General features: G+C 43.0%; 1 protein-coding gene across 1 annotated transcript in view; it reads left to right on the top strand.

Annotated features, from left to right (window-relative positions):
* The window catches only part of LOC126418723 (glucose dehydrogenase [FAD, quinone]-like), a 490,865-nt gene that overhangs the window by 361,846 nt on the left and 105,513 nt on the right, over window positions 1–23,506 (top strand). The window contains exons 4-5 of the mRNA XM_050085628.1: window positions 11,309–11,491; window positions 15,444–15,674. Coding sequence (XP_049941585.1) covers window positions 11,309–11,491; window positions 15,444–15,674 — 414 coding nt within the window. The remainder of the gene's footprint in view (window positions 1–11,308; window positions 11,492–15,443; window positions 15,675–23,506) is intronic.

Genomic DNA, 23,506 nt, shown 5'->3' with positions numbered 1-23,506 from the left:
GTGCTCCTTTGCTGATCACATTGCTGGTAAGGAGTTCGTGTGGTGAAGCATTCCATGCATGCACCAGCACGGTCGACATCTTCTGCACAGTCAGTGGTGGATATGGATGTGCTGCAGTACGTTTTACACACACACCCACTCGTGCTCGATGACATTTATGTCGAGGGTAGACCATTTCATTCATTGAATATCCTCTCGTTCCAAGAGCTGCTCTATCTGCGCTTTTGGACGCGGTCGGTCATTGTCATCCATAAGAATGAAGTCAAGGCAAATCTCCCCCTGGAAAAAACCAAATGGGGAAGGAGTATAGTGTCACAATACCGTTGACCTTTGAGTGCACCGTGTTCAGAGATCTGCAGGTCAACATGACCACGCAACATTATGCCTCCCCACTTAATAACAACTGGACCATCAAGACGATCACGTTCGTAAATATTCCTGCGTGCATTACGTGTTCCCACTTCATGCCATATGAGGGTACGTCCAGATTCTTATCCGAGAACAACACGCGATCCTACTCCTCGTTTGTCGGGTCCCTATGATCTTCGCGAACAGCGCAAACCGTGCCGCAGATGGGTAGGTGCCAACGGAGCACGACGTACTGGTCGTAGGGCAAAGAGACCACGCCATGCAGTATCAGTGCCACTGTAAACCGTGAGGTTCCGTATATTGCAGTCCTGCTAAAAATGGATGTAATTGTAAGCACTGTTTGATGTGGGTACCTTCTTGCCTGTTGCACAATGCAACGGTCTTTTGCTGTGCCTGTCATTGGAGATGGCATCCACGCGCGTGAAAAAAAAAAAGCTGTGAAAAATACCAAACTTCTGGGCTACACTCTTCACACTTTCTCCTTTCACGATGATTTTTCCCCAAACGTTGTCACCAGGCCTTGTTGTAATGAAGATCATTACTACAGCACACTGTACCTGGTCGCTGATTGAGACTTACTGTCTTTTTCTGTTCGTTCAACCACCTGAGTTGCGTGGCCAGCCCCAGTTGGCGTTATAGTGATCCTGATCTCAGGCCATGGGTTGTCTAGCATTAAGTGTGCGAGTGGGAGACCTCTGGCAAAACTCATTTCAGCCGAGTAGCTAATATGTTGTGTTACTTTATCTATCTCGTCCTTAAGCTTTGCAGAGCAGTGAGTGGATATACGTTTTCAGAATCAAATTTGTTGTTGTTTTAAAGCTCTGAACTTGACGAACTTCATTCCCGCAGCAGTTGTGCTAGTGCTGAAACTTGAAAAACTTCACCAAATCTTGTGTTTCTGCCAATGAAAATAATTTGTTCATATACAACCTCTGTATATTTTATTCTAATGTACAGCATCTTAAGTTACATCGTTTCACAAGAGGGAACAGTGCTTGTATCACCATCTTGAGATCTGACATTTGAATCTGACATTAGACGAATGCTTATCTGTACATTCTGTTGTGCCGTGACACCACTCCGCAATGTGACGGCGCGTTCTTTTACTTGGTTGTGCAACACGGCACATCAAGCCGCGACGTCGACTCACGGATGTTATGCAAAGCCCATGCAACCCCCAATTCGTGGTGATACAGCGTCTATCCGTTAACCCACCACATGAAAAACAGACAAAACCTCCAAACAGCGACCTCTTTATAATCATCGAAATATTATATAGTTTAATGATCGCGACCGTCTTTCGTCTGGCAGGTGAACATGGGGCTACACATCACACTGCCGGAGTGACATGTTACACGACATCTTATGTTTGCAGCAATTTTCTTTTTTGGCGAGTTCAAAAATTTCTCAGACGTGCTGATAACGGGCTTAATTTCCTCTTCTTCTGTAGTGGAGAGGCTTGTACGGGGTGCACTTGGAGACTGCGATTGTTAGTCTGCTTGAATGAATAACTAGCAGAATCAAAGTGAAGCAGCAGAAGCAAGAAATCTAAAATCTTCCATAATGCTGGGAGGCATAGGGAAACCTGACGAGAAGCAGTCTACTTCACGGCAATTTCATAACGTAAACGATATCTCCTTATGTACTGCTGTGTTCTGTGGCCTAGTGCAACAGGCAAATTACCCATTTCAATGTGATCTTAAGACAGAAATTCTATATCTACAAATATATACTCTGCAAGTGACTGTACAACATTTGGTGGAGAGTACTTCGTACCAGTATTAGCTTTTGTTATTCCTTTTGCTTCTTGAGCGAAGGGGCAATGACTTTGTGCTTCTCTATGCGCACTAATCTTCCTCATCATATTCTCATGATTACTGCACGAGGTGAACGACGGCGTCAGAACGGACGGCAAGTGTTCATACATGTGTATGGAACAGGGTTTCGAGGCAACATCACCTGTCTTGCAGCGATTTCCAGTGAAGTTCGCCAAGCATCTGTACTGCACTTTCACACGGTCTATAACTATCAGTTATGGTTCTGGCGGCACGTTTCTGGATTCGGTAGACTTGAGGTAGAACAGTTCTCAAGAAATGTGGACACTATCGACCCGTATGTGATTTCCGATACAGTTGCACTATATTTTCCCAAAACCTTTTCATACTAACCCATTTCTTCAGTTTGTTTTCCCCTATCATTGATTTTACATCTTCATCTAATTTCTTATAACTTCTTAGTATCGCTTCTAAACATTTAAACGAAATCAAGTGGTCTAAATGATTACTATTAATCTTTTAATCCAATAATTTAGGTTCTTGTCTCCGTTATAGGTATTTTATTGCATGTACATAATTTATAGTGGGCTGACATTCATTACACCAAGTATAAATCCTGTCCAAATATTTCACCATTTGCTTAAGATCGTCCAATGACGATAATCTCCTCTAAGTTACAGCATATGTCAGTGATGGAGCTGGAGGAAGAATTTGCCGCCATTCTTCCACAGACATTCAGATACCTCATTGAATGTATCCCCAGTAGATTTCAAGCCGTCATAAAGGCGACATATTAATGTACATTTGTAGGTGTCCGGGTGCTTTTGAACACATAACGTCTTCAGGCCGCGAGTGGCCTACGGGGACTATCCGACCGCCGTGTCATCCTCGGTGGAGGATGTGGATAGGAGAGGCGTGTCGCTGTATAGCCACTCTACCGAAATCAGGTTGACTTTGAATCTGGCGTCAATTAAAATCGTACACAGCAGTTGGATTCATTTTGGGCCTTACTATATTCAATATTTTTGCTTCTTGCCGTAAGCACTCCATTTCCTGAGGAGCATAATCTATCTTCTTTACATATGTTCCACTCCTTGTCGTTGATTTCCCTTCTTTCTATTTCAGTTTTCGTCAAAGTTTCAGTTTTTAGCGTTAGCTGAGGACTACTGCTTACTTCGAGACGTGTACGCTATTTGTCGTATTAATATTTATACAAGAAAAGGAAAATTGACATTCCGGTACCCCAAAACTATTAATTTCGTTAGGCAAAGTTTAGCGTGTTTCAAAGGCATGTTATTTCAATTACTACACGCGGCAATACTCTTAGATGAACCAAAAGGAAGTAAGGAAAATTAGCAACTGTCTCATCGACGTCTGAGTTCTTTGCATTCAGCTTCATTGGAAAAGTGTAAGAGAAGTTGAAAGCCTGTTTAAAGGGACAAGCAGACTTTCACCGTAAGTGATTTAGGATACAAAAAATCAGAATCAGCGTGGTAGAACGAGGAATTTAAGCCCGCTCCTGTCGAATGTCAATCCCGAACAAAGAGATAAAATTAGATGACAAACATGACGATTATATAAATGAGAAACGAAACGGCGTCTGCGAATTTTAATATAAGTCAAGCGTGCACGGGTAGAAGCTACAAAAAGAAGAAACGCCGTATGGTTTATCAGGTCTCCAGTAGAACGGCTTTGGTGCCCACATGAATTTGACTACGAGGGAAAGCGCGGAGTGTCACGCAAACTACAGTTACTGCTCTACAAATTCCATTCGACATATTCGCAGCCGTACCACGAAACAACTTAAGTCCCAACAGACTTGTTTAACTTAAGCTAGGCTTCCGTGACCGGACAAGCTTTCTCATTACGTTCACTCACGAGAGTGAAAAGCTGAGAATATGACGCCAGCAGTCCTGAGAGAAACAAGAATGAAGTCACACTGCAGGTTCGCGAGTGAGAGTGACGATTTTCCTCAACTCCCACAAACTGCTCTGGTAGTGTTCTAATTACCGAATGTGGCACCGCATAGTTTCCACACTCGTTACTTGCACTGCTACTTACAGAATGCATTTACGGATTTAATATTATCCATCAAGTTCCTGTTCAGCTCCTGTCAGAAAAGCATACGATGTTATTACAGACTTCGTGTTTTCCATTAGAAGTTCATATAAACTGCTATTCTGATTTATGCTGAAGCTATCTTTCTTACTCTCCGTAATATCTATACACGATCCCAAACTAAAGCGAGTTCAAGGAGATGGTATCAATACCTTAAAACCTTCAGTAGAGAAAGAGGTTCATAGTTTTGTTTTAATATTTCATCTGTGCACGAAAGATGATAATACCAACAAAAATCTAAAGACAACGTCCATTGTGTCTTAAAAATGCATATAGCTGTAAAGATTGATTCTAGCCTAATGAAAGAGTGGAGGTAGCCACTCCTGTCTCTTTTCTTTTCTTTTGTTTTATTCCGCAGAGTTCGTTATGTGTAGGGTATCCATATGGGCTCAGCGGTTGTTTAATTTATTTTGGGGAAGAATGTCCCTTTTCACGTAGCTGAATCACTTTCATTATTGTTATATCGATGTAAAATCGATTTCAAGACGAGTCTCATTATCAGATACTAATAAGTGACTCACAAATCGAGTGTTATGTCAAGAGCGTTCGTCCGGAACAAGAGCAGCCCACAAAGAAATTTATCTAAAGTGCAGAATTCATGGTGCAACAACATTTTCCTGCAGCGGTAAGTACTGAAGAAAGAAATGCTAAATGTCTCTGGATACTTAAGTGGGGGAATACTTTGCAAATTAGTTATAATCAGATCTTTACAGATTTCCATCTAGTGACTTGGAGCAGCGAATAAAACACTATGTGATCTGTGTACAGAGCACTGTCTGCCTGTGGAAGATCTATTTCAAAAATCGCTGGACATTCACTGTAATTGGTTTAAGATAACTGTGGAAAACCTGAGACCGGATAACTATTTCTCTGAATCATTTCAGATTTATGATAGACTGCTTAACACCGCCGACTTCTTCTCCCGACCTCGTAATACAGTCTCTCTATAAAATCTTCAATGTCAATTAAACGTAAACCTCAAAGAGACCAATTTTACGTCTACCTGAAACGAAATGGGCTTGGCTGTAATACAAATTATTTGCAAAAGTTGTTCTACTGGAAACTTTTGACTTGTGCGGTGTCACATAGCAATTCATTACCAACGGATTTCAAAGATTACCAACTAATTTTATGTGTCAGCACAGTTGCTAACTGAATGAGAACAAAATGTATACAAGATACCATGTTCCAAACATTTGTCTCTCTGCGGTGAATATTTGTTGTTCGTCAATATGGTATAACTGGGACCTCAGAACAGAAGATCCCTTTACGGAATCCATCAGCAATTGAGTAATTAAAATGACGGGGAAGGGAGGCACAGCTGCAGGCAGATTGATCAACATAATGGTCTCCAGTCTGCTGCACTGTAACAATGAGCGTTAACTTACAATGCTATTGATTTATGTGTATTATAACTTCATCCTTACAGGCCATCTGATGTCAAGTGCATGTCTGCACCGATATAAAAGCAGTTCTATCCTTAAGTCAAACACAAGCTCCACTTACATAGTGAAACCGAAGTTGAAGGGTTCACAACACCGTATAGTCCCAAAAACGTGACAGGCCTATCAGCACCCAGTAGAACGTACTTGCTATATTTTTAGTAAGTCATCATTGTTACGTTTAAATGTAGTATTCATAAAATTTACTACTGTTATTTTAACTTTTTAGACATTTTCAAGCTGAACAGAGAACATTTCTAAATCTACAATATTACTCTGAAAGTCCCACAAGTATCTGACACATGCTGCACGTAACATCTTTCATATTGTTTCTCAGACATTCATATCTAGAATAGCACGTCAGAAAAGTGAAGATCTAAATCTTTCTAGGTGAGCACTGATTTTCCTAATTTTATTACGACGGTCACTCCTCTTTGTTTAGTTGAGACTTAGCAACATATTCTGGCATTTGGAGAACATTGGTGACTGAAATTTTCAAAGATCTCGACGCAACGGAAAACGCTTCTGATGATCGCCTTCCCTACTAGCTTGTCATATTCGCGACATTCTCTTCATGTTCTGTGAGAGGACAACTTGAGCTGACTTTGATCTTTTCCAGTATGATTCGGCAACCCTATCAGTTAAGGACGCCATAACGCGCAGCAGTACTCCGGAAGAAGACGGACAAGCACAGTGTAGTCAGTTCTTTAGAACATTTGTTCAATCTCCTCAGTTTTCCCCAGGAATAGCCAGTCTTTGGTTTGCCTTCTCCACAATATTTTCTAATCTTTCTAAATATTTTCATTTTATTTCAGTTGATCGTATAACCATTTTAACAGTCGGAAAAGGACATCTTCCTCTGCAAACGATCAAAGAGCGCTGATTAGATTTTCTCCTAGATCACTTACAGGGTAACAAATTATTGAACTATATGAAGAGAACGTAAATTAGTTTACAAACTACGATGTGCACACATTTTATTCAACATGTAAACGTCGCTACAAATATTCTAATTTAGGTTATGACGTGTACGATATGCCTGCCATCATTGGTGCAGACGAATAGCAAAATTCTGCATGACCCGCTGACGTGTCAGAGTATCGATGTCCTCAATGACCTCCTGAATGACTGTTTTGAACTCAGAAATGGTTTTGGAGTTATTGCTGTGCACCTTGTCTTTAATATAGTCCACATGTGTTCAGATCCGGAGAACATGGCGGCCAATCGAGGCCCTTGCCAGTGGCCTCTGAGTACCCCAGAGCCAGAATGCTGTCGCCAAAGTGCTCCTTCAGGACATCAAATACTCTCCTGCGTCGATAGGGTCGAGCTCTGTCTTGTATGAACCACATCCTGTCGAAATCAGTGTCGCATTGGATACTGAGAATGAAATCAGCTTCTAACCCTTCACATACCGTTCGGTAGTCACTGTGCCATCAAGGAATATCGCACCGATTATTTCGTGAATGTATATTGCACACAACACAGTCACCCGTTGAGTGTGAAGAGACTTCTCGATCGCAAAATGCGGATTCTCAGTCCCCCAAATTTTTCTTATTGATGAACCCATCGAAATGAAAGTGGGCCTCGTCGCTAAACCAAACTATGCGTACGCATACTAATTCCCATCATGCCCCGCGGCCAATCGTGCAGTTTTAACGTCCTAACGCAAACCGTTCAGAAATTATGACAATTTTATTTCATATAGTTCAATAACTCTGTATATAGATTAAAAACAGCAGAGGGCCTGTAACGCTTCCTTGTGGAAGTCCAGGTATAAATTCGCTTTCACTAGATAACTTCAGACCATTTACTACAAACTGTGACCTTTTTGTCAGGAACTGACGTATCGTACATCTGAGACGATATTTCACAGGCTAGCCGCTGGTGAGGGACGGGTTTTGGAAATCTAGAAATACGGAATAAACTTGCGATCCCATGACCGCTCGCACTCATTATATTTTCTGAATCCGTGCTGTTCATGTGTCAATAAAGCGTTTTCTTAGAGATATTGAGCAATGTTAGAACGCAGAATGTATGTACCAAGATCTAACTACTGATCGATGTCACTGATAGGTCTATAATTCTGCGAATTGCCTCTAATTCTTTTCTTACGTATTGGTATGGCCAGCGCAACTTTCTAGTCTTTCGTCGATTGAGCAGTTGTCCAGTATGGGCAAAACAAAACTGTCCCAGAAACTATTTCATGCTCCTTGAGATAGGCTATCCAACTTACTTCCGCCGTTCGAAAAGGGGACGATTGTGATACAGTATCTCGAGCGCGGTTGCAGGCTGTCGTAGATGCGTATGGCCATGTAAGTTGGACTGCCTTCCAGGCGAATCATGTTGACAGCTGTTTGCGATAAGACTTCTTGTATATTTACTGCGTCTTCTTTGGTGACAAGATTTCGGGAAACAGTGTTCAGTAATTCTGCTTTTGTGGCACCATTACCATTGCTATTGCGCGGTTATTGATTGTGTCTTGCTGCTGGTTACCACTTCCGCTACTTGAGCCAATGTAAACGGAAAAGTATTTACGGTATGGGTACACAGCTTTTAGAAATGGTATAGAGGCTGTGCGCTGCAGTATTTGCGTTCTTAGTAGCGTTAGTGCCATGACTTGCCGTTAGGTGCTGGTACTGATAACGGTGACATAGAGTTGAAACACAAGCATCAGCGTGCGTTATATTGGTAGGTAGTCAACGTCGGTCTGAAAAGGTGAGCAGGGCTTTACTCTTGAAGCTGCTATACCAAAACAACAGCAACAGTGCTGCTGCTAATAGCGAGTATCGACGCAGTAAAGCAGTGCAGAGACGTCCTCTTTCCGCACCAGAGTTGACGAACATGGTAAGTAAGTTAAAATTAGCTGGCCATTTGCGAAGTGCTCCTGCGAGACGCCGATGGTCAACTGCGTCGTATATTGTTGAAGAACTTATCGTTACGATGCCTCAGAATGCTGGACACAATCTGCCATCTTCGAACAGTGCACGATTTCACGACAGCTGAAGATTCATGGTCCGCCGTTCGAAAAGGGGACGATTGTGATATAGTATCTCGAGCGCGGTTGCAGGCTGTCGTAGATGCGTATGGTCGCCACACTAAGCAACGTTTGTAACCTGGAACGTGAACATTGTACGCAGTTAACAAATGCTCCCCTCTCATGAAGAAATTAGAAGAATTTTTTTCAATAGTTTATTTGTTAGTCTTCCGCATCTCCTTAGAAATGTTTCCACAAGGTTTCATTAACCTACGGCCACTCGTTTTACATGGGGGCTTTCTCAAGTATCGCAAGTTGAGTTATAACCACCTTGTAGTTTACATAAGACCAAAACCTCTCTGGGTTTAATGCCAGCTCTCGAGGTTGGAGTTTCGTTGTGCAACCAATTAAAAGCATCCTGCTCTGAAGTCTACACTAAACTTCGACTGTCTGTAAAAGCGTCACCATTCCTGGATATTAAATGTGGCATGCTTTTACCGTTGTTTCTGCAACGGTGTGCACCATGGGGGATCTGTTCCATATCTTATTAATTTACTTTAATGAATTTCATATTAACGTGAATCCCAGCCCCCGATTTTGATGGTATCTGAATAAATACGGTTTATTCAAATTCATAAAATACCAACTTAGTGACTGTTTTTGGAAGATGACTATTAACAGCCGTCAAGCAATGTACAAAATGCATGTTTGACTATCAGCTGCCTTGTTATTTAATAACCCAAATATCGACTGATTTCAGTCACCGATCATCTTCACGGATCAGGGCTAAAATACACACATCAGAAAAAATCTTCCTCACCCCAGTTCCCAAAACTCCTTAAGATACACTTTGACTGGATATTTTATCACAGGCACAGTCCCTTTCACTGTTCAGAGATGTCACTAAAACCCTCCCAAAGTTGTAAAAAAACCATGCATGAACAGCGCCTATTGGACGGAGGGGATCCGACAGCCGATCAGTTCCAGTCATTCTATCAGGAAGGGGGTACACGGCTCGTGCCGTCTGTAGTTCATCAATGACTAGACGGTCAGTACCGTGGTCCGATCCCGTCAGCATTGTTACTTTGTGCCAGGAAGAGCCCTAAAAAATGGAAGTGTCCAGGCGTCTCAGAGTAATCCAAAGCGATGTTGTCCGGACATGAAAGAAATACAGAAAGACAGAAATTGTCGATGACATGCCTCGCTCAGGCCGCTGAAGGGCTACTACCGCAGTAGATAACCACTACCTTCGAATTATGTCTCGGAGGAACCCCGACAGCAATGCCACCATGTTGAATAATGCTTTTCGTGCAGCCACAGGACGTCGTGTTACGACTCAAACTGTGAGAAATAGGATACATGATGCGCAACTTCACTCCCGAAGTCCATGGCGAGGTCCATCTTTGCAAACACGACATCATGTAGCGCGCTACAGATAGGCCCAAAACATTCCGAATGGACTGCTTAGGATTGACATCACGTTCTCTTCACCGATGAATGTCGCATGTGCCTTCAGCCAGACACTCTGCCCAGCGAGTGCAGCAACGTGGAGGTTCCCTGATGTTTTGGGGTGGCATTATGTGGGGCCGACATACGCCGCTGGTGGTCATGGAAGGCCCCTTGACGGCTGTACGATACGTGAATGCCGTCCTCCGACTGATAGTGCAACCATATCGGCAGCATATTGGGGAGGCATTCGTCTTCATGGACGACAATTCGCGCCTCCATCGTGCACATCTTATGAATGAGTTCTTTCAGGATAACGACATCGCTCGACTAGAGTAGCCAGCATTTTCGCCAGACATGAACCCTATCGCACATGCATGGGATAGATTTAAAAGGGCTGTTTATGGACGACGTGACCCACCAACCACTCCGAGGGATCTACGCCGAATCGCCGTTGAGAAGTGGGACAATCTGGACCAACAGTGCCTTGATGAACATGTGGATGGTATGTCACGAAGCATATAGGCATGCATCAATGCAAGAGGTTCAAATGGCTCTGAGCACTATGGGACTTATCATCTGAGGTCATCAGTCCACTAGAACTTAGAACCTAAGGACATCACACACATCCATGCCCGAGACAGGATTCGAACCTGCGACCATAACGGTCGCGCGGTTCCAGACTGAAGTGCCTAGAACCGCTCGGCCACACCGGCCGGCTCAATGCAAGAGGACTTGCTACTGTGTGTTAAGGTACCGGTGTGTACAGCAATCTGGACCAACACCTCTGAACGTCTCGCTGTATGATGGTACAACATGCAATATGTAGTTTTCATGAGCAATAAAAAGGGCGGAAATGGTGTTTGTGTTGATCTCTATTCCGGAACTCTCGGAACCGAGGAGATGCCAAACTTTTTTTTTAATGTGTGCCATAACGTCACAACTGTCATTACTTAAATAATGGCCACGTCTCATGTGTAGGGCATGTCATGAATTCCACTACACGACAAATGACTTTTAAAAACAAGCACACAAATCTTTGGGTTTTTAAACGAAGAAGGAGGTCATGGTCAAATGTCCGTTTTATACAACAATTTAGTAGCCTTGCAGCCAATCCACTGGTGACGCTTTGTTTCCGTACTGCCTGCTGGGTGCTGACCTGTGCCGCTCTGTGTGACCCGCAGATGAACTGCAACTGCCCCGTGTCGCAGCCGCCGGGCCCCACGCTGGCGTCCACGTGCGGCGGCTCCAGCTTCATGCTCTTCATGGGGCTGCTCGAGGTCTTCATCCGCTCGCAGTGCGACCTCGAGGACCCCTGCGGCCGACCGACCAGTCGGCGGCGACCGGACGTCGAGTACGATTTCGTGGTACGTTCTTGCACCATTACCTGTTGCTTTATTACGCGTTCGCTTCCTGAAAGTTATCGAGTCTCTATAGTAAGTGTCTATCCATATGTGTAGGTATTCGTATCAATATCCTGAGCAAGAAGACAGGCCTGCGAAACTACATCTATTTCCTCTAGTCCTTACCGTATACGACTTACACATCGGATCGGATACGTATTTTCATACATGGTGTTTTGTAAGAGCGTGCAAAAATTTAACGGAGGATGCTCTTCTGAACGAAGCAGATAACCTGGGGTTGGAGAAGCCAGCTTAAGGAGATAATAGGAATAAAATCACAGTAACGTGTAGTGCTTTTTTATTTGTACGCTACTGGCCATTAAGATTGCTACACCAAGAAGAAATGCAGATGATAAACGGGTAATTGGACAGATATGTTATACTAGAACTGACATTTGATTACATTTTCATGAAATTTGGGTGCATAGATACTGAGAAATCAGTACCCAGAACAACCACCTCTAGCCGTAATAACGGCTTTGATATGCCTGGGTGAGTCAAATAGAGCTGTCCATTCAGCTTCAACACGATACCACAGTTCATCAAGAGAAGTAACTGGCGTATTGTGACGAGCCAGTTGCTCGGCCACCATTGACCAGACTTTTCAGTTGGTGAAAGATCTGGAGAATGTGCTGACCAGGGCAGCAGTCGAACATTTTCAGTATCCAGAAAGACCCGTACAGGACCTGCAACATGCGGTCGTGCATTATCCTGCTTACATGTAGGATTTCGCAGGGATCGAATGTAGGGTAGAGCCAGGGTTCGTAACACATCTGAAATGTAATGTCCACTGTTCTAAGTGCCGTCAATGTTGTGACCGAGACGTGTAACCAATGGCACCCCGTAACATCACGCTGGGTGTTACGCCAGTATGGCTATGACGAATACACGCTTCCAAGATCCGTTCAGATGCGACCATCATGATGCTGTAAACAAGACCTGGACTCATCCGAATAAATGACGTTTTGCCATTCGTGCACCCAGGTTCGTCGTTGAGTACACCATCGCAGGCGCTACTGTGATGCAGCGTCAAGGGTAACCGCAGCCATGGTCTCCGAGCTGATAGTCCATGCTGCTGCAAATGTCGTCGAACTGTTCGTGCAGATGGTTGTTGTCTTGCAAACGACCCCATCTGTTGACTCAGGGATCGAGACGTGGCTGCACGATCCGTTACAGCCATGCGGATAAGATGCTTGTCATCTCTACTGCTAGTGATACGAGGCCGTTGGGATCCAGCACGGCGATCCGTATTACGCTCCTGAACCCACCGATTCCATATTCTGCTAACAGTCATTGGATCTCGACCATTGCGAGCAGCAATGTCGCGATACGATAAACCGCAATCGCGATAGGCTACAATCCGACCTTTATTAAAGTCGGAAAAGTGATGGTACACATTTCTCGTCCTTACACGAGGCATTACAGCAACGTTTCACCAGGCAACGCCGGTCAACTGCTGTTTGTGTACGAGAAATCGGTTGGAAACATTCCTCATGTCAGCACGTTGCAGGTGTCGCCACCGGCGTCAACCTTATGTGAATGCTATGAAAAGCTAATCATTTGCATATCACAGCATCGTCTTCCTGTCGGTTAAATTTCACGTCTGTAGCACTTTATCTACGTGGTGTAGCAATTTTAATGGCCAGTAGTGTATTAGTTAGTTGAAGTTAACTGCAAACACCATCTTTGAAACAATGGAAGTACCATTTGTACTGTATCTTACAAAACGTGCTGAAACTGATGGCCACCAACCTAAATGCAATCATGACATCGGCGAAGAAGTATGTGAGGTTCATGTGTAACAGTTATAAACGGCGATGATGATATTTGGTTTGTGGGGCGTCGACTGCGTGGTTATCAGCGCCCGTACAAATGCCCAATCTTGTCACTGTCCAGTCTTGCTAGTTTCCCAAACGATTGGTGAAATGACGACTGCACAGACACCCAGTCCCCGGGCGGAGAGAATCCCCCACGCGGCTGGAAATCGAACCCGGGATCGCGTGATCCAGAGGCAGCAACGATGGCCGCTAGACCACGAGCTGCAGACGAAAAAATAAATAAAAATACGGTGTTAGCATAAGAAATATTTGTTTTAACACGTCTGAAACAAGGGAAGTAAGGGCATAGAATCAGCAACGGAAGTAAGATGCAAGTAACGCAATACAGAGGTTTTCAGTCTGAAATGGATGAAGATCAGATGATAAGCTGTAGAATACAATGTAATAATATATTTGGGGTATGGCCAACGGCCTTTCCGCAGTTGTAACACCGAAAGTAAGTGCTGTGAAGCTAGGGTAGCACTTGGATGGGTGACCCTCCGGTCTGCAGAGCGCTGTTGGCAAGCGGGATGCACTCAGCTCTTGTGAGGCAAACTGAGGAGCTACTTAATGAAGAAGTAGCGGCTACGGTCTCGGAAACTGACATACGGCCGGGAGAGCGGTGTGCTGACCACATCCCCACCATATCCGTATCCAGTGACACCTGTGGGCTGAGAATGACACGGCGGCCGTCGGTAACGTTGGGCTTTCATGGCCTGTTCGGGAGGAGTTTAGTAATTTGAGGTATGTGGACAACTGTATATCATATTTCCAAAAGAGTATCCTAGGTCTTATTTACAGCGCAGCAAAAACGTACAACGTTTAATGCATCAACTCTGGGGCAAGTTCATGTAAACAAAAGTGATATTTAACGTCTACTTACTGCTCCTTAGCACATGTAAATAGATTCAAGTCGAAATATATTTATTTATTTGTTAATTTTTGTTCCGTGGGACCAAATTAAGGAGAAGTCTCCATGGTCATGGAACGAGTCAATACATGGAATTATAACACGATAGTAGAATCAGATAAAATGAAATATAAAAAACATATTCAAGCGATAAATCTTAAGTTTAAATAAAGAAAATCACAATGTAACACTGGAATTTGCTTACTTTTTTAGCTCCTCCAGGAGCTCCTCGACAGAATAGAAGGAGTGCGCCATGAGGAAACTCTTCAGTTTAGACTTAAAAGAGTTTGGGCTACTGCTAAGATTTTTGAGTTCTTGTGGTAGCTTATTGAAAATGGATGCAGCAGAATACTGCACTCCTTTCTGCACAAGAGTCAAGGAAGTACATTCCACACGCAGATTTGATTTCTGACTAGTATTAACTGAGTGAAAGCTGCTAACTCTTGGGAATAGGCTAATATTGCTAACAACAAACGACATTAAATAAAATATATAGTGTGAGGGAAATGTCAGAATTCCCAGACTATTGAATAGGGGTCGACAAGAGGTTCTCGAACTTACACCACACATAGCTCGAACAGCCCGTTTTTGAGCCAAAAATACACTTTTAGAATCAGAAGAATTACCCCAGAAAATGATACCATACGGCATAAGTGTATGAAAATATGCGAAGTAGACTACTTTTCGTGTTGAAGTGTCACTTATTTCAACTTCTCGAAAAGATGTTAACTTGTCTTAATGTTTTTCCGAAAACAGTAAAACCCACGGAAGGTAGCTTAGAGTGCGCTCAAATTTTTGGATGAAACAGAAATAATCAGACAGTGTCTTGCAGACTGCGGAACTTCTCCCCAATTTTACTTGGCAAACACAGGAAGTAAGAAGATTGGTTGATTTGGGCGAGGTTATCGGTCCCAACTGATGGGGGAAGGATATCGGCCATGCCCTTTTAAAGAAACCATCTCGGCATTTGCAATTTAGGTAAAGCAGGAAATTTCAAATCAGGATGGCCGGACGCAGATATGAACCGTCGTCCTCCCGAATGCGGGACCAGTACGTTAACCACTATACAATCGCGTTCTGAGAAGTAAGAAGACCTATAAAGTCCAAAAGGTGATCCATGGTGACTGTACTTGGCATAGAGTGTCCCGCCAGCGGCAGAGCGGCCTCGCTGACGTGTGCCTGTCGCCAGGTGGTGGGCGGCGGCAGCGCGGGCTCTGTGGTGGCGGCGCGGCTGTCGGAGATCCCGCACTGGAACGTGCTGCTGATCGAGGCCGGGCTGGACGAGCCGACGGGCGCGCAGGTGCCGTCCATGTTCCTCAACTTCATCGGCAGCAGCATCGACTGGAACTTCCGCACCGAGCCCGAGGAGATGGCCTGCCTCAACGAGAACGAGCGCCGCTGCTCGTGGCCCAGGGGCAAGGTGAGTCGCCGCTCCGCCACTGTTACGGAATCACACAACTCGAGCTGAAGTGATTACTTATGCAGTCGATTGACTGGGTATACAATACGAAGTCAAATTTATTGATCAAGTTACACAGTAGTATAAATAGCATGATCAATACAACGTACTCGCTGCAAGTTATAAGAATGGCTAAAAGGATAAAGCTACTAAAAATTGAACTGCTGCAGCCAATTCTTATCCAAAACACATTACAACTTTAACTTCCGTAATATACCTTGTGATAAAGACTTAACAGGACGTTTGATAGACAAGACTTGTTAAAAATAACATATAAAAAATCCGGACTTACTACTGTTATAAAACGATAATAAAATCTTGATTCATCGCCCCTATCGATCACACAATTATCATGGAACCCATTACTCTTCCGAACCAGGTTAGACACTATTAGGTAGGCGGCCGCTATGACCGAGCGATTCTGGGCTCTTCAGTCAGGAACCGCGCTGCTGCTACGGTCGCGGGTCCGAATCCTGCCTCGGGCATGGATGTGTCTGGTGTCCTTAGTTTAGTCAGGTTTAAGTAGTTCTAGGGGAATGATGACCTCAGATGTTACGTCCCATAGTACTCAGAGCCATTTGAACCAACTTGTAGGTGAACACTTTTTACAACATCGTTTACAGAAATACGGAAATCTAAATTGGATACAAAGTAATGCTTCCCTTGCAACACGCCTCAACTGCTGCCAGTATCTTGTCCAATAATTCAGCAGCACAGAATGTGTATATGGCGTTTTGTCGTTTCACGGAAGCAACATTACATGGATATATGTGGTGCCTGTTCTTTCGGACACATCCGAAAGAATAGACACCATTTTGATCCAGTAACCGTTATGATTAAGACACAAAGGAATTAGAGACATTGAATGCGAGTTGGTATTGATTTAAACCAATGGAGAAAGTTGAAAATTCGCGCCGGACCGGAATTCAAACTGGGGGGCTCCTGATTACTAGGTAGATGCTCTGATCATTGAGCCATCCAGACGTAGTTGTCATTGTGATACCCTAGCATGCCTCCCTTCAAACCCAGCATTTCCAAAAGAACAGACATCACACATACACTGTATGTATATATATATATATATATATATATATATATATATATATATATATATATGCCTGATGATCTCTCCAGTGCAGATGCACATCCGATTCTAACTATTACGGGAATTGACGAAATGACGCGAGTAATGAAGATAATGGGCAAGGGGCACTATATTTCTTGTGCGTGGGTAAGTTCAGAATTTGGCTCTGACGGGAGGCGTGCTTGGGCAGTTCGTGCCCTTGGGATGACCAATGTGTCCAGAATGCTCAATGTTGAGCATCTGCCTAGTAAACAGAAGACCTGCGTTCGAATCCCGATGTGGCAACATTTTTCAACTTTCCCCATTGGTTTAAATCAATGTTCACTCACAGCCCATGTCTATAATTCATTTGTGGCTTAACATTACATGGAGTTCATCAGGACAGACTGTGCCCTCAAATACTTAGGTCTTAGACACTGGTTCCTTTAACCTGCAACAGGCAAGTGTTATACATTGGGAACAACGTTTCATTAGCTTCATAAATAATATGCGAGCACCTGTAACGAGCTCAGTAGTGTCAGACTGTTACAATAAGTAATGGAGAAACACCAGTCTCTTATTCTGGCGCCTTATTAGGATACCTTTAGTAATCTTTTTAAATTACCATGGACATATTGCAAAGGACCTACCACTATTAAATTCAGCATCTTGTCTCCGAACCACAGATGGGACTCTTGTCTTTCACAAGACAACAGAGATAAAGAGATAAACAGTACCAGGAGGCTTCTTCAATAACCTCTCGACAGAGGCACAGTACAAGTATACCTTGATTAAAAGGTTGGATTCACAGGTGCTTACGTCGCCACAAACGCAGCTATTGCATTTTCCGATCGAACATTGATACTTCTGCTTGAGCAGAGCTCCGAGCGCATCACTTTTTCCCGACCAATTCTCTCGACTCACGACCCACTTCTCGCGCCTCGCGTTTCTGGCTTCTCCCATTCCAGTCAATCAACACTCCCTCGCGGCCGATCACGATGCCAGAGAACCTCTCGCATTTCCCGGTCCGAAGAGAGGTCGTTGCCCCTTAACGAGACTATTTATAAGTGCCAATATGGCTCACCACTGAAATATGTCTTACACGTTGTGCCAACAAAACACAAACACACACACACACACACACACACATATCAGTAAACACCTACGACTGTGTGATTGTGCACATAACACACAAACCACACAAGCTCTACATCCGGCTTTGCACAGTCATCAGTAGCACTAGAAGATGGCACGGGCTCGGTAGCGTATCACTTTCATCCATTCAGCTGCAGCAGCAGCAGAAGAAGAAGAAGAACAAAAAGTAGAGGTAGATTGGTTTAGATACTGTTGTTCGACATCACTATTGCAACGGACTATTGCGATACGTGGATGATGGATTAGTTTGTCCTGAAGCGCTATTTTTTTCTGTCGAACTATGATTGCATTTATTGGAGAACATGAAGTCGTAGAACAGTCGACGTCGGAGACCTGGAAAACCTTATCTGTCACATCAAGAGAAACTGTATGAATGAAAACAGGAATCTTTTTGGAAATTACTGAATGAAGATTATGGAACTGATCTTTCTTCAGCAAATCTCAACTTATGATAGGTATGTGGGCAAATGGAAGTCGATATCCTTGGTGCAGCGAAGGAATTTGAATCGTAAGTCCTCCGGTGCACATTGCATGCCAATTACGCTCCCTTTGGAGGACGCTGACATATTAGCGCAATACTTAGCAAGCATGTACAACTCTACTTAAAGACGAAACTTGCACAATCACAACAATGCTCGAGAAAGGAAATAGGGGTAATCAGCTGAATTACAGCCCCATACACTGACATCGATTTACAGTAGGGTTTTGGAGCAGATATTGTGTTCTAACGTAATTAATTACCTCGGAGTAGCTTTGTTATTCCCAGGAAGTAATGGGTGATATTAACAAAAAAATGTGAAGTTGATTTCATATATCTGCATTTCTAGAAGGCTTTTGACACAGTTCCTCACAATCTTCTAACCAAACTGCGTGCCTATGGGGTACTGTCTCATTTGTGCGACTCGACTCATGATTTAGTGCCAGAAAGGCCACAATTCGTAGTAACTGTCAGTTAGTAAAATAGAAATTATACCTTGTAAGGCAATGTTATAGGACCTCTGCGTTTTGTTTATCTCTATAAACGATTTGGGAGACGATCTGAGCAAGACACAGATTTTTTGTAGATGTTGCAGTCCTTTACCGACTGATAAGATCATAACACCAGTCACAATTTTAAAAATGGAAAATATTTGGTGAAGATAGTTACACAGTGCGGAAAGTCAAAATTGGCCCGGAAAAAAGAGTAAAAAGAGTACATCAAGCTTCAGTTACAGATGCAGCACATAAGTTCCAGGGTTGTCGGTTAAAGTAAATATCTAGAGATTATATTTACGAACAACTTAAACAGACATCATCATGTAGATGATCTTGTGGGGAAGGCGAACCAAAGACTGCGTTTTATTGTCAAAACACAGATACTGCATGCACTACGGATGTCCGTTTCCTTCTGTAGCATTGCTGTGCATTTGGTATGCTTAGCACATAGGACTGACGAAGAAAAATTTCGTTTAGTACTAGCATGAAACAGAGGAGAAAGGGTCACGAATATGATACGTGTGTTTCGGTGGCAATCATTAACATAAAGGCGTGTTTCGTTGCGGTGAGATCGTTTCACGAAATTTCAACGGCCAACTTTCTCCTCCGAACTCGAAAATATTTTTGACGCCTACCGACGTAGGGAGATCTGATCATCGTAATACAATAAGAGAAATTAGGCTCGCACGGGAATTATGTATTCTTTTCCCCGCACGCTGATCAGGAGTGGAAAAGTTCAGGGATAATGCGAAAGTTTTTCGGTAAAACCCATTCCAGGTATTTAAGTGTAAAAAATTGCTGAGTGATGCAGATGTAGATGTAGAAACAATCAACAATAGTTGAAAAATATTCATCCTGTGATACCACATTTCCTTTATTAGTGAATTAAGCTACAAATTAAAATTTAAAAAACATGTTCCATATGTTCCTAAGACAGGAGTGGAGACGGAAATTGCTTAAAATTTTTCTCTCTATACAGAAGTAATTTTGGGCTAGTTTAATTTTAAGGCATTATCTTTCAAATTATAATTATTGTTAGTCACCGTGGTGGCGGTGAACGGTAGAGAAGCTCCTTAGTTTGCAGAAGGACGCCACGTGCACGAGGATACATTCCTGGGAGGCAGCTGATGGTTAGGACCAGCCAGGTAATGGTGCGTTACAGATCTGGGGTAACCCGTACAAATACAGAAACTGCGATGTGACGTAGCACGTGAAAGTTGCTGTATTTGGACGGGTTACTCCTGTAACCGAAATATCAGATCTGAAGATGGTTCTAGATGAACCGAAACCGGTCATATGAATAAACATTTTGCAATCAAGGCGGATTATAAGTAACATTACGTCTTATAGGCTCCTCATTGTTATAATTTCTCTCTCTCGCTCGTCTCAGACTCATAGAGTTTTACATTTTTGTAACTTTTATTTCATCTGATGGTTCAATACTTATGAAATTACGCACTCTCACCTCCAAACTTTAGTGCTTAATCTTCGAAAGAATCAGTGTGGAAGTAAGCGGGGTACTGAAGCACTAAAGAATAATGAGACGCGTTTGAAGCTCCCTAAAGATGTAGATAACGCTACGATAAGGAACAACGCAGCAGACAGTGCAGCTGAAGAACAGTGGACGTATCTGAAAAGTGTAATCACAGAGAAACGTCGGTATTAGGAAGGTAACTGCCAATAAATACTTCAACTGACCATCGAAAGAAGTAAGTACAAAAATATTCAGGAAAAGACAGGAATACAGCAATATAAATCACCCTGGAATGAAATAAATGGGCAGTACAGGGAAGTTAAGGAGAAATGGCTGCATTAAAATGTGAAAAAATTATCTCCGGCATGACTGACTCAGCATACAAAAAGATCAATACAACCTTCGGTGAAATTAAAAGCAAGGATGATAACACCAAGATTGCAATAGTAATTGCTCTGTTAAATGAAGAGGAGTGAACGGGTAAGTGGAAAGAGTAGATTGAAGACTTCTATGAATGGGAGGTTTTGTCTAGTGACTTGATAGAAGAAGAAACAGGAGTCGACATGGAGAAGATAGTGGAACCAGTATTAGAATCAGAATTTAAAAAGGGCGGAAGGGACAGATATGATTCCACCGGAATTTGTAAAACCATGTAGAAAGTGGCAACAGAAGACTATTCAGTTGGCGTGTAGAACCTATCAGGCTGTCGACATTCCAGCTGACTCCAGCAGGGGTAGATAAGTGCGAAAACTATCGCCCCACCAGCGTAAAAGCTCACGCATTCAAGATGCTGACAAGAATAATATACAGAAAAATTGAAAACTGAGGATCTGTTGAATGACGATCAGTTTGTTTTCAGTGCGGGTAAAGGCACCAGAGACGTGGTTCTGACGTTATGGTTGATAATGGAAGTAAGGTCTAAGAAAAATCAAGATCATAGGATTCATCGATCATCGAGAAAAACAGTTCGACAATGTCAAATAGCGTAAGATATTCGAAGTTCTGAGAAAATTAGGGGTAAACTATAGGGACCGACGGGTAATATACAATATGTACAAGAACCAAAAGGGTACAGTAAGAATGCACGACCAACGAAGAGGTGCTCTGATTAAAAAGGGTTTAAGACAGGGACGCAGCCGTTTCGCTCCTGCCGTTGAATCTGTTCGACGAAGAAGTAATGACAGAAATAAAAGAAGGTTTCAGCAGTAAGATTAAAATTCAGGGTGAAAGGCTATCAAATAGGATTCAGTGATGATATTGATCTCCTTAGTGAGGTTGAAGAAAATTAAGGATCTGTTGAATGCAATAGTCTAATGAGCACGGATTATGGTTAGAGAGTATAACGAAGAAAATAATGAGAAGGAGCAAAAATGAAAATAGCGAGAAACAACATCAAAACTGGCGATCACGAAGTAGACGGAGGTAAGGACTTGTGCTATCCTGGAAGCAAAATAATCCATGACAGACATACCAATGATGACATAAAAAGTAGAATAGTTCTAGCAAAAAAGGCATTCCTAGGCAAGAGAAGTCTACTAGTGTGAAGCATAGGCCTTAATTCGAGCAACATACTGTTGAGAACTTGCGTCTGCGGCACAGGATTAAGTGGACATCGGGAAAACCGGAACAGAAAGGAATCGAAGCATTTGAAACGTGGTAGTACAGAAGAATTTTGAAAGTTAGGTGTACTGATAAGATAAGGAATGAGGAGGTTCTTCGTAGAATGGGCAAAGAAAGGAACACATGTAAAACACGGACAAAAAGAAGGATGATAGAACATGTATTACGACATCAGGGGAAAACTTCTGTAGTACTTGATTGCTCTGTAGAAGTTCAACACTGTAGAGTAAACAGATACTGGAAAATATCTTACAAATAATTGTGGCGAACGTTGCAAGTGCTCCTCTGAGATGGATAAGTTATCCCAGGAAAGGAATTCATGGGAGGCAGATTGAAAAGGACAAATGACGAAGGGAAAAGTCGTTTTCTCTTTCCTTGTAAATTTTGAAAGCAGAATATATCGCAATTAAGCAGTCGTATTTTGGCTCTTCCCATTGTTATGGTTGTTGTACTGCCTTCCTATTCACCCACATCCGCGTGCTTCCACGATATACGACATAACATCGAATCAATGGCTGTCTTTTGGTAGCGGGAGCGGTCGGCTGGCGAAGTGTAACACCAAAATCCGGTTTCACAAGACTGTATCTCGTGTGTGAAAGAAGACAGAAATGTGAAGTAAATTTTGGCTAGCGCATCAAAACAATAAATTTACTGTGGCGCCGGCTGTAAGCAACTGGTTCATGTGGTTCCCGGTAGGTGTGTCCCTGGCTGAGCTGGGCCGCAGAGTGCGTCGTTACGTCAACAACACAGCGTTCTGCGTTCTCTGTTTCAAGAGGCGCAGTTCAGTTCCACTGTGCGGTGTGGTTTTCATCGAGAGGACGACTCAACAACTCGTCCAGCGTAAGGCGCGTACAGATCTCCTATCGCACTACTGACCTCCAATCCCACGGTATGTGCTTTCGTTTTGAGGGATTTTGTGAATGACTTCGTCTACGTGCCTCCTCTTGCAACAACTGAGAGTGAAATGCGACGCCGCATAGGAACAGTAATACCGGCACTAACTCCAGAAATCCTCACAAAAGTATTTGATGAGTTTGACTGTTCTCCGGATGTTTGGCGCGCGTCTGGTGGAGGGCGCATTAAATCTTTGTGAAAGATAACTCAAAAATTTGATCCTAAACGTAGTTATAAAAACGTAAACGTACACACATGTAATAGATATAACCTTGTGAAATCGGATAGTTATTTGAAAATAGCAGTTTCCTCGCTCTATGAGTAAGTAAACAATTACCCCAAGTTTCTATATTCATGCATAACGTAGTTTCGTGAATAGAGGCGAACCTTTCGAAATACTCCGTACACTGCAACCTTGAGTCATAGAACTCACCTCAAACGCAAAGTCCCAGTGTTATTTAATGTACAGTAATGAAAGAGAGACGCCATCAAGGCATCTGTAATACTATTACGAGAAGTTCTCAGTGTTTTCATACTTTCGTCAAAAATAATTGTAGTGCTGCTACATTAGGTAACAACAGTGTGAATCACAACAGAATGAAAAGGCTTATA

Source organism: Schistocerca serialis, chromosome 9 (genome assembly GCF_023864345.2).
Source record: "Schistocerca serialis cubense isolate TAMUIC-IGC-003099 chromosome 9, iqSchSeri2.2, whole genome shotgun sequence".
Classification (NCBI taxonomy): domain Eukaryota; kingdom Metazoa; phylum Arthropoda; class Insecta; order Orthoptera; family Acrididae; genus Schistocerca; species Schistocerca serialis.
Note: the sequence above shows the minus strand (reverse complement) of the source record. Positions and strands in the feature narration are given on the sequence as shown.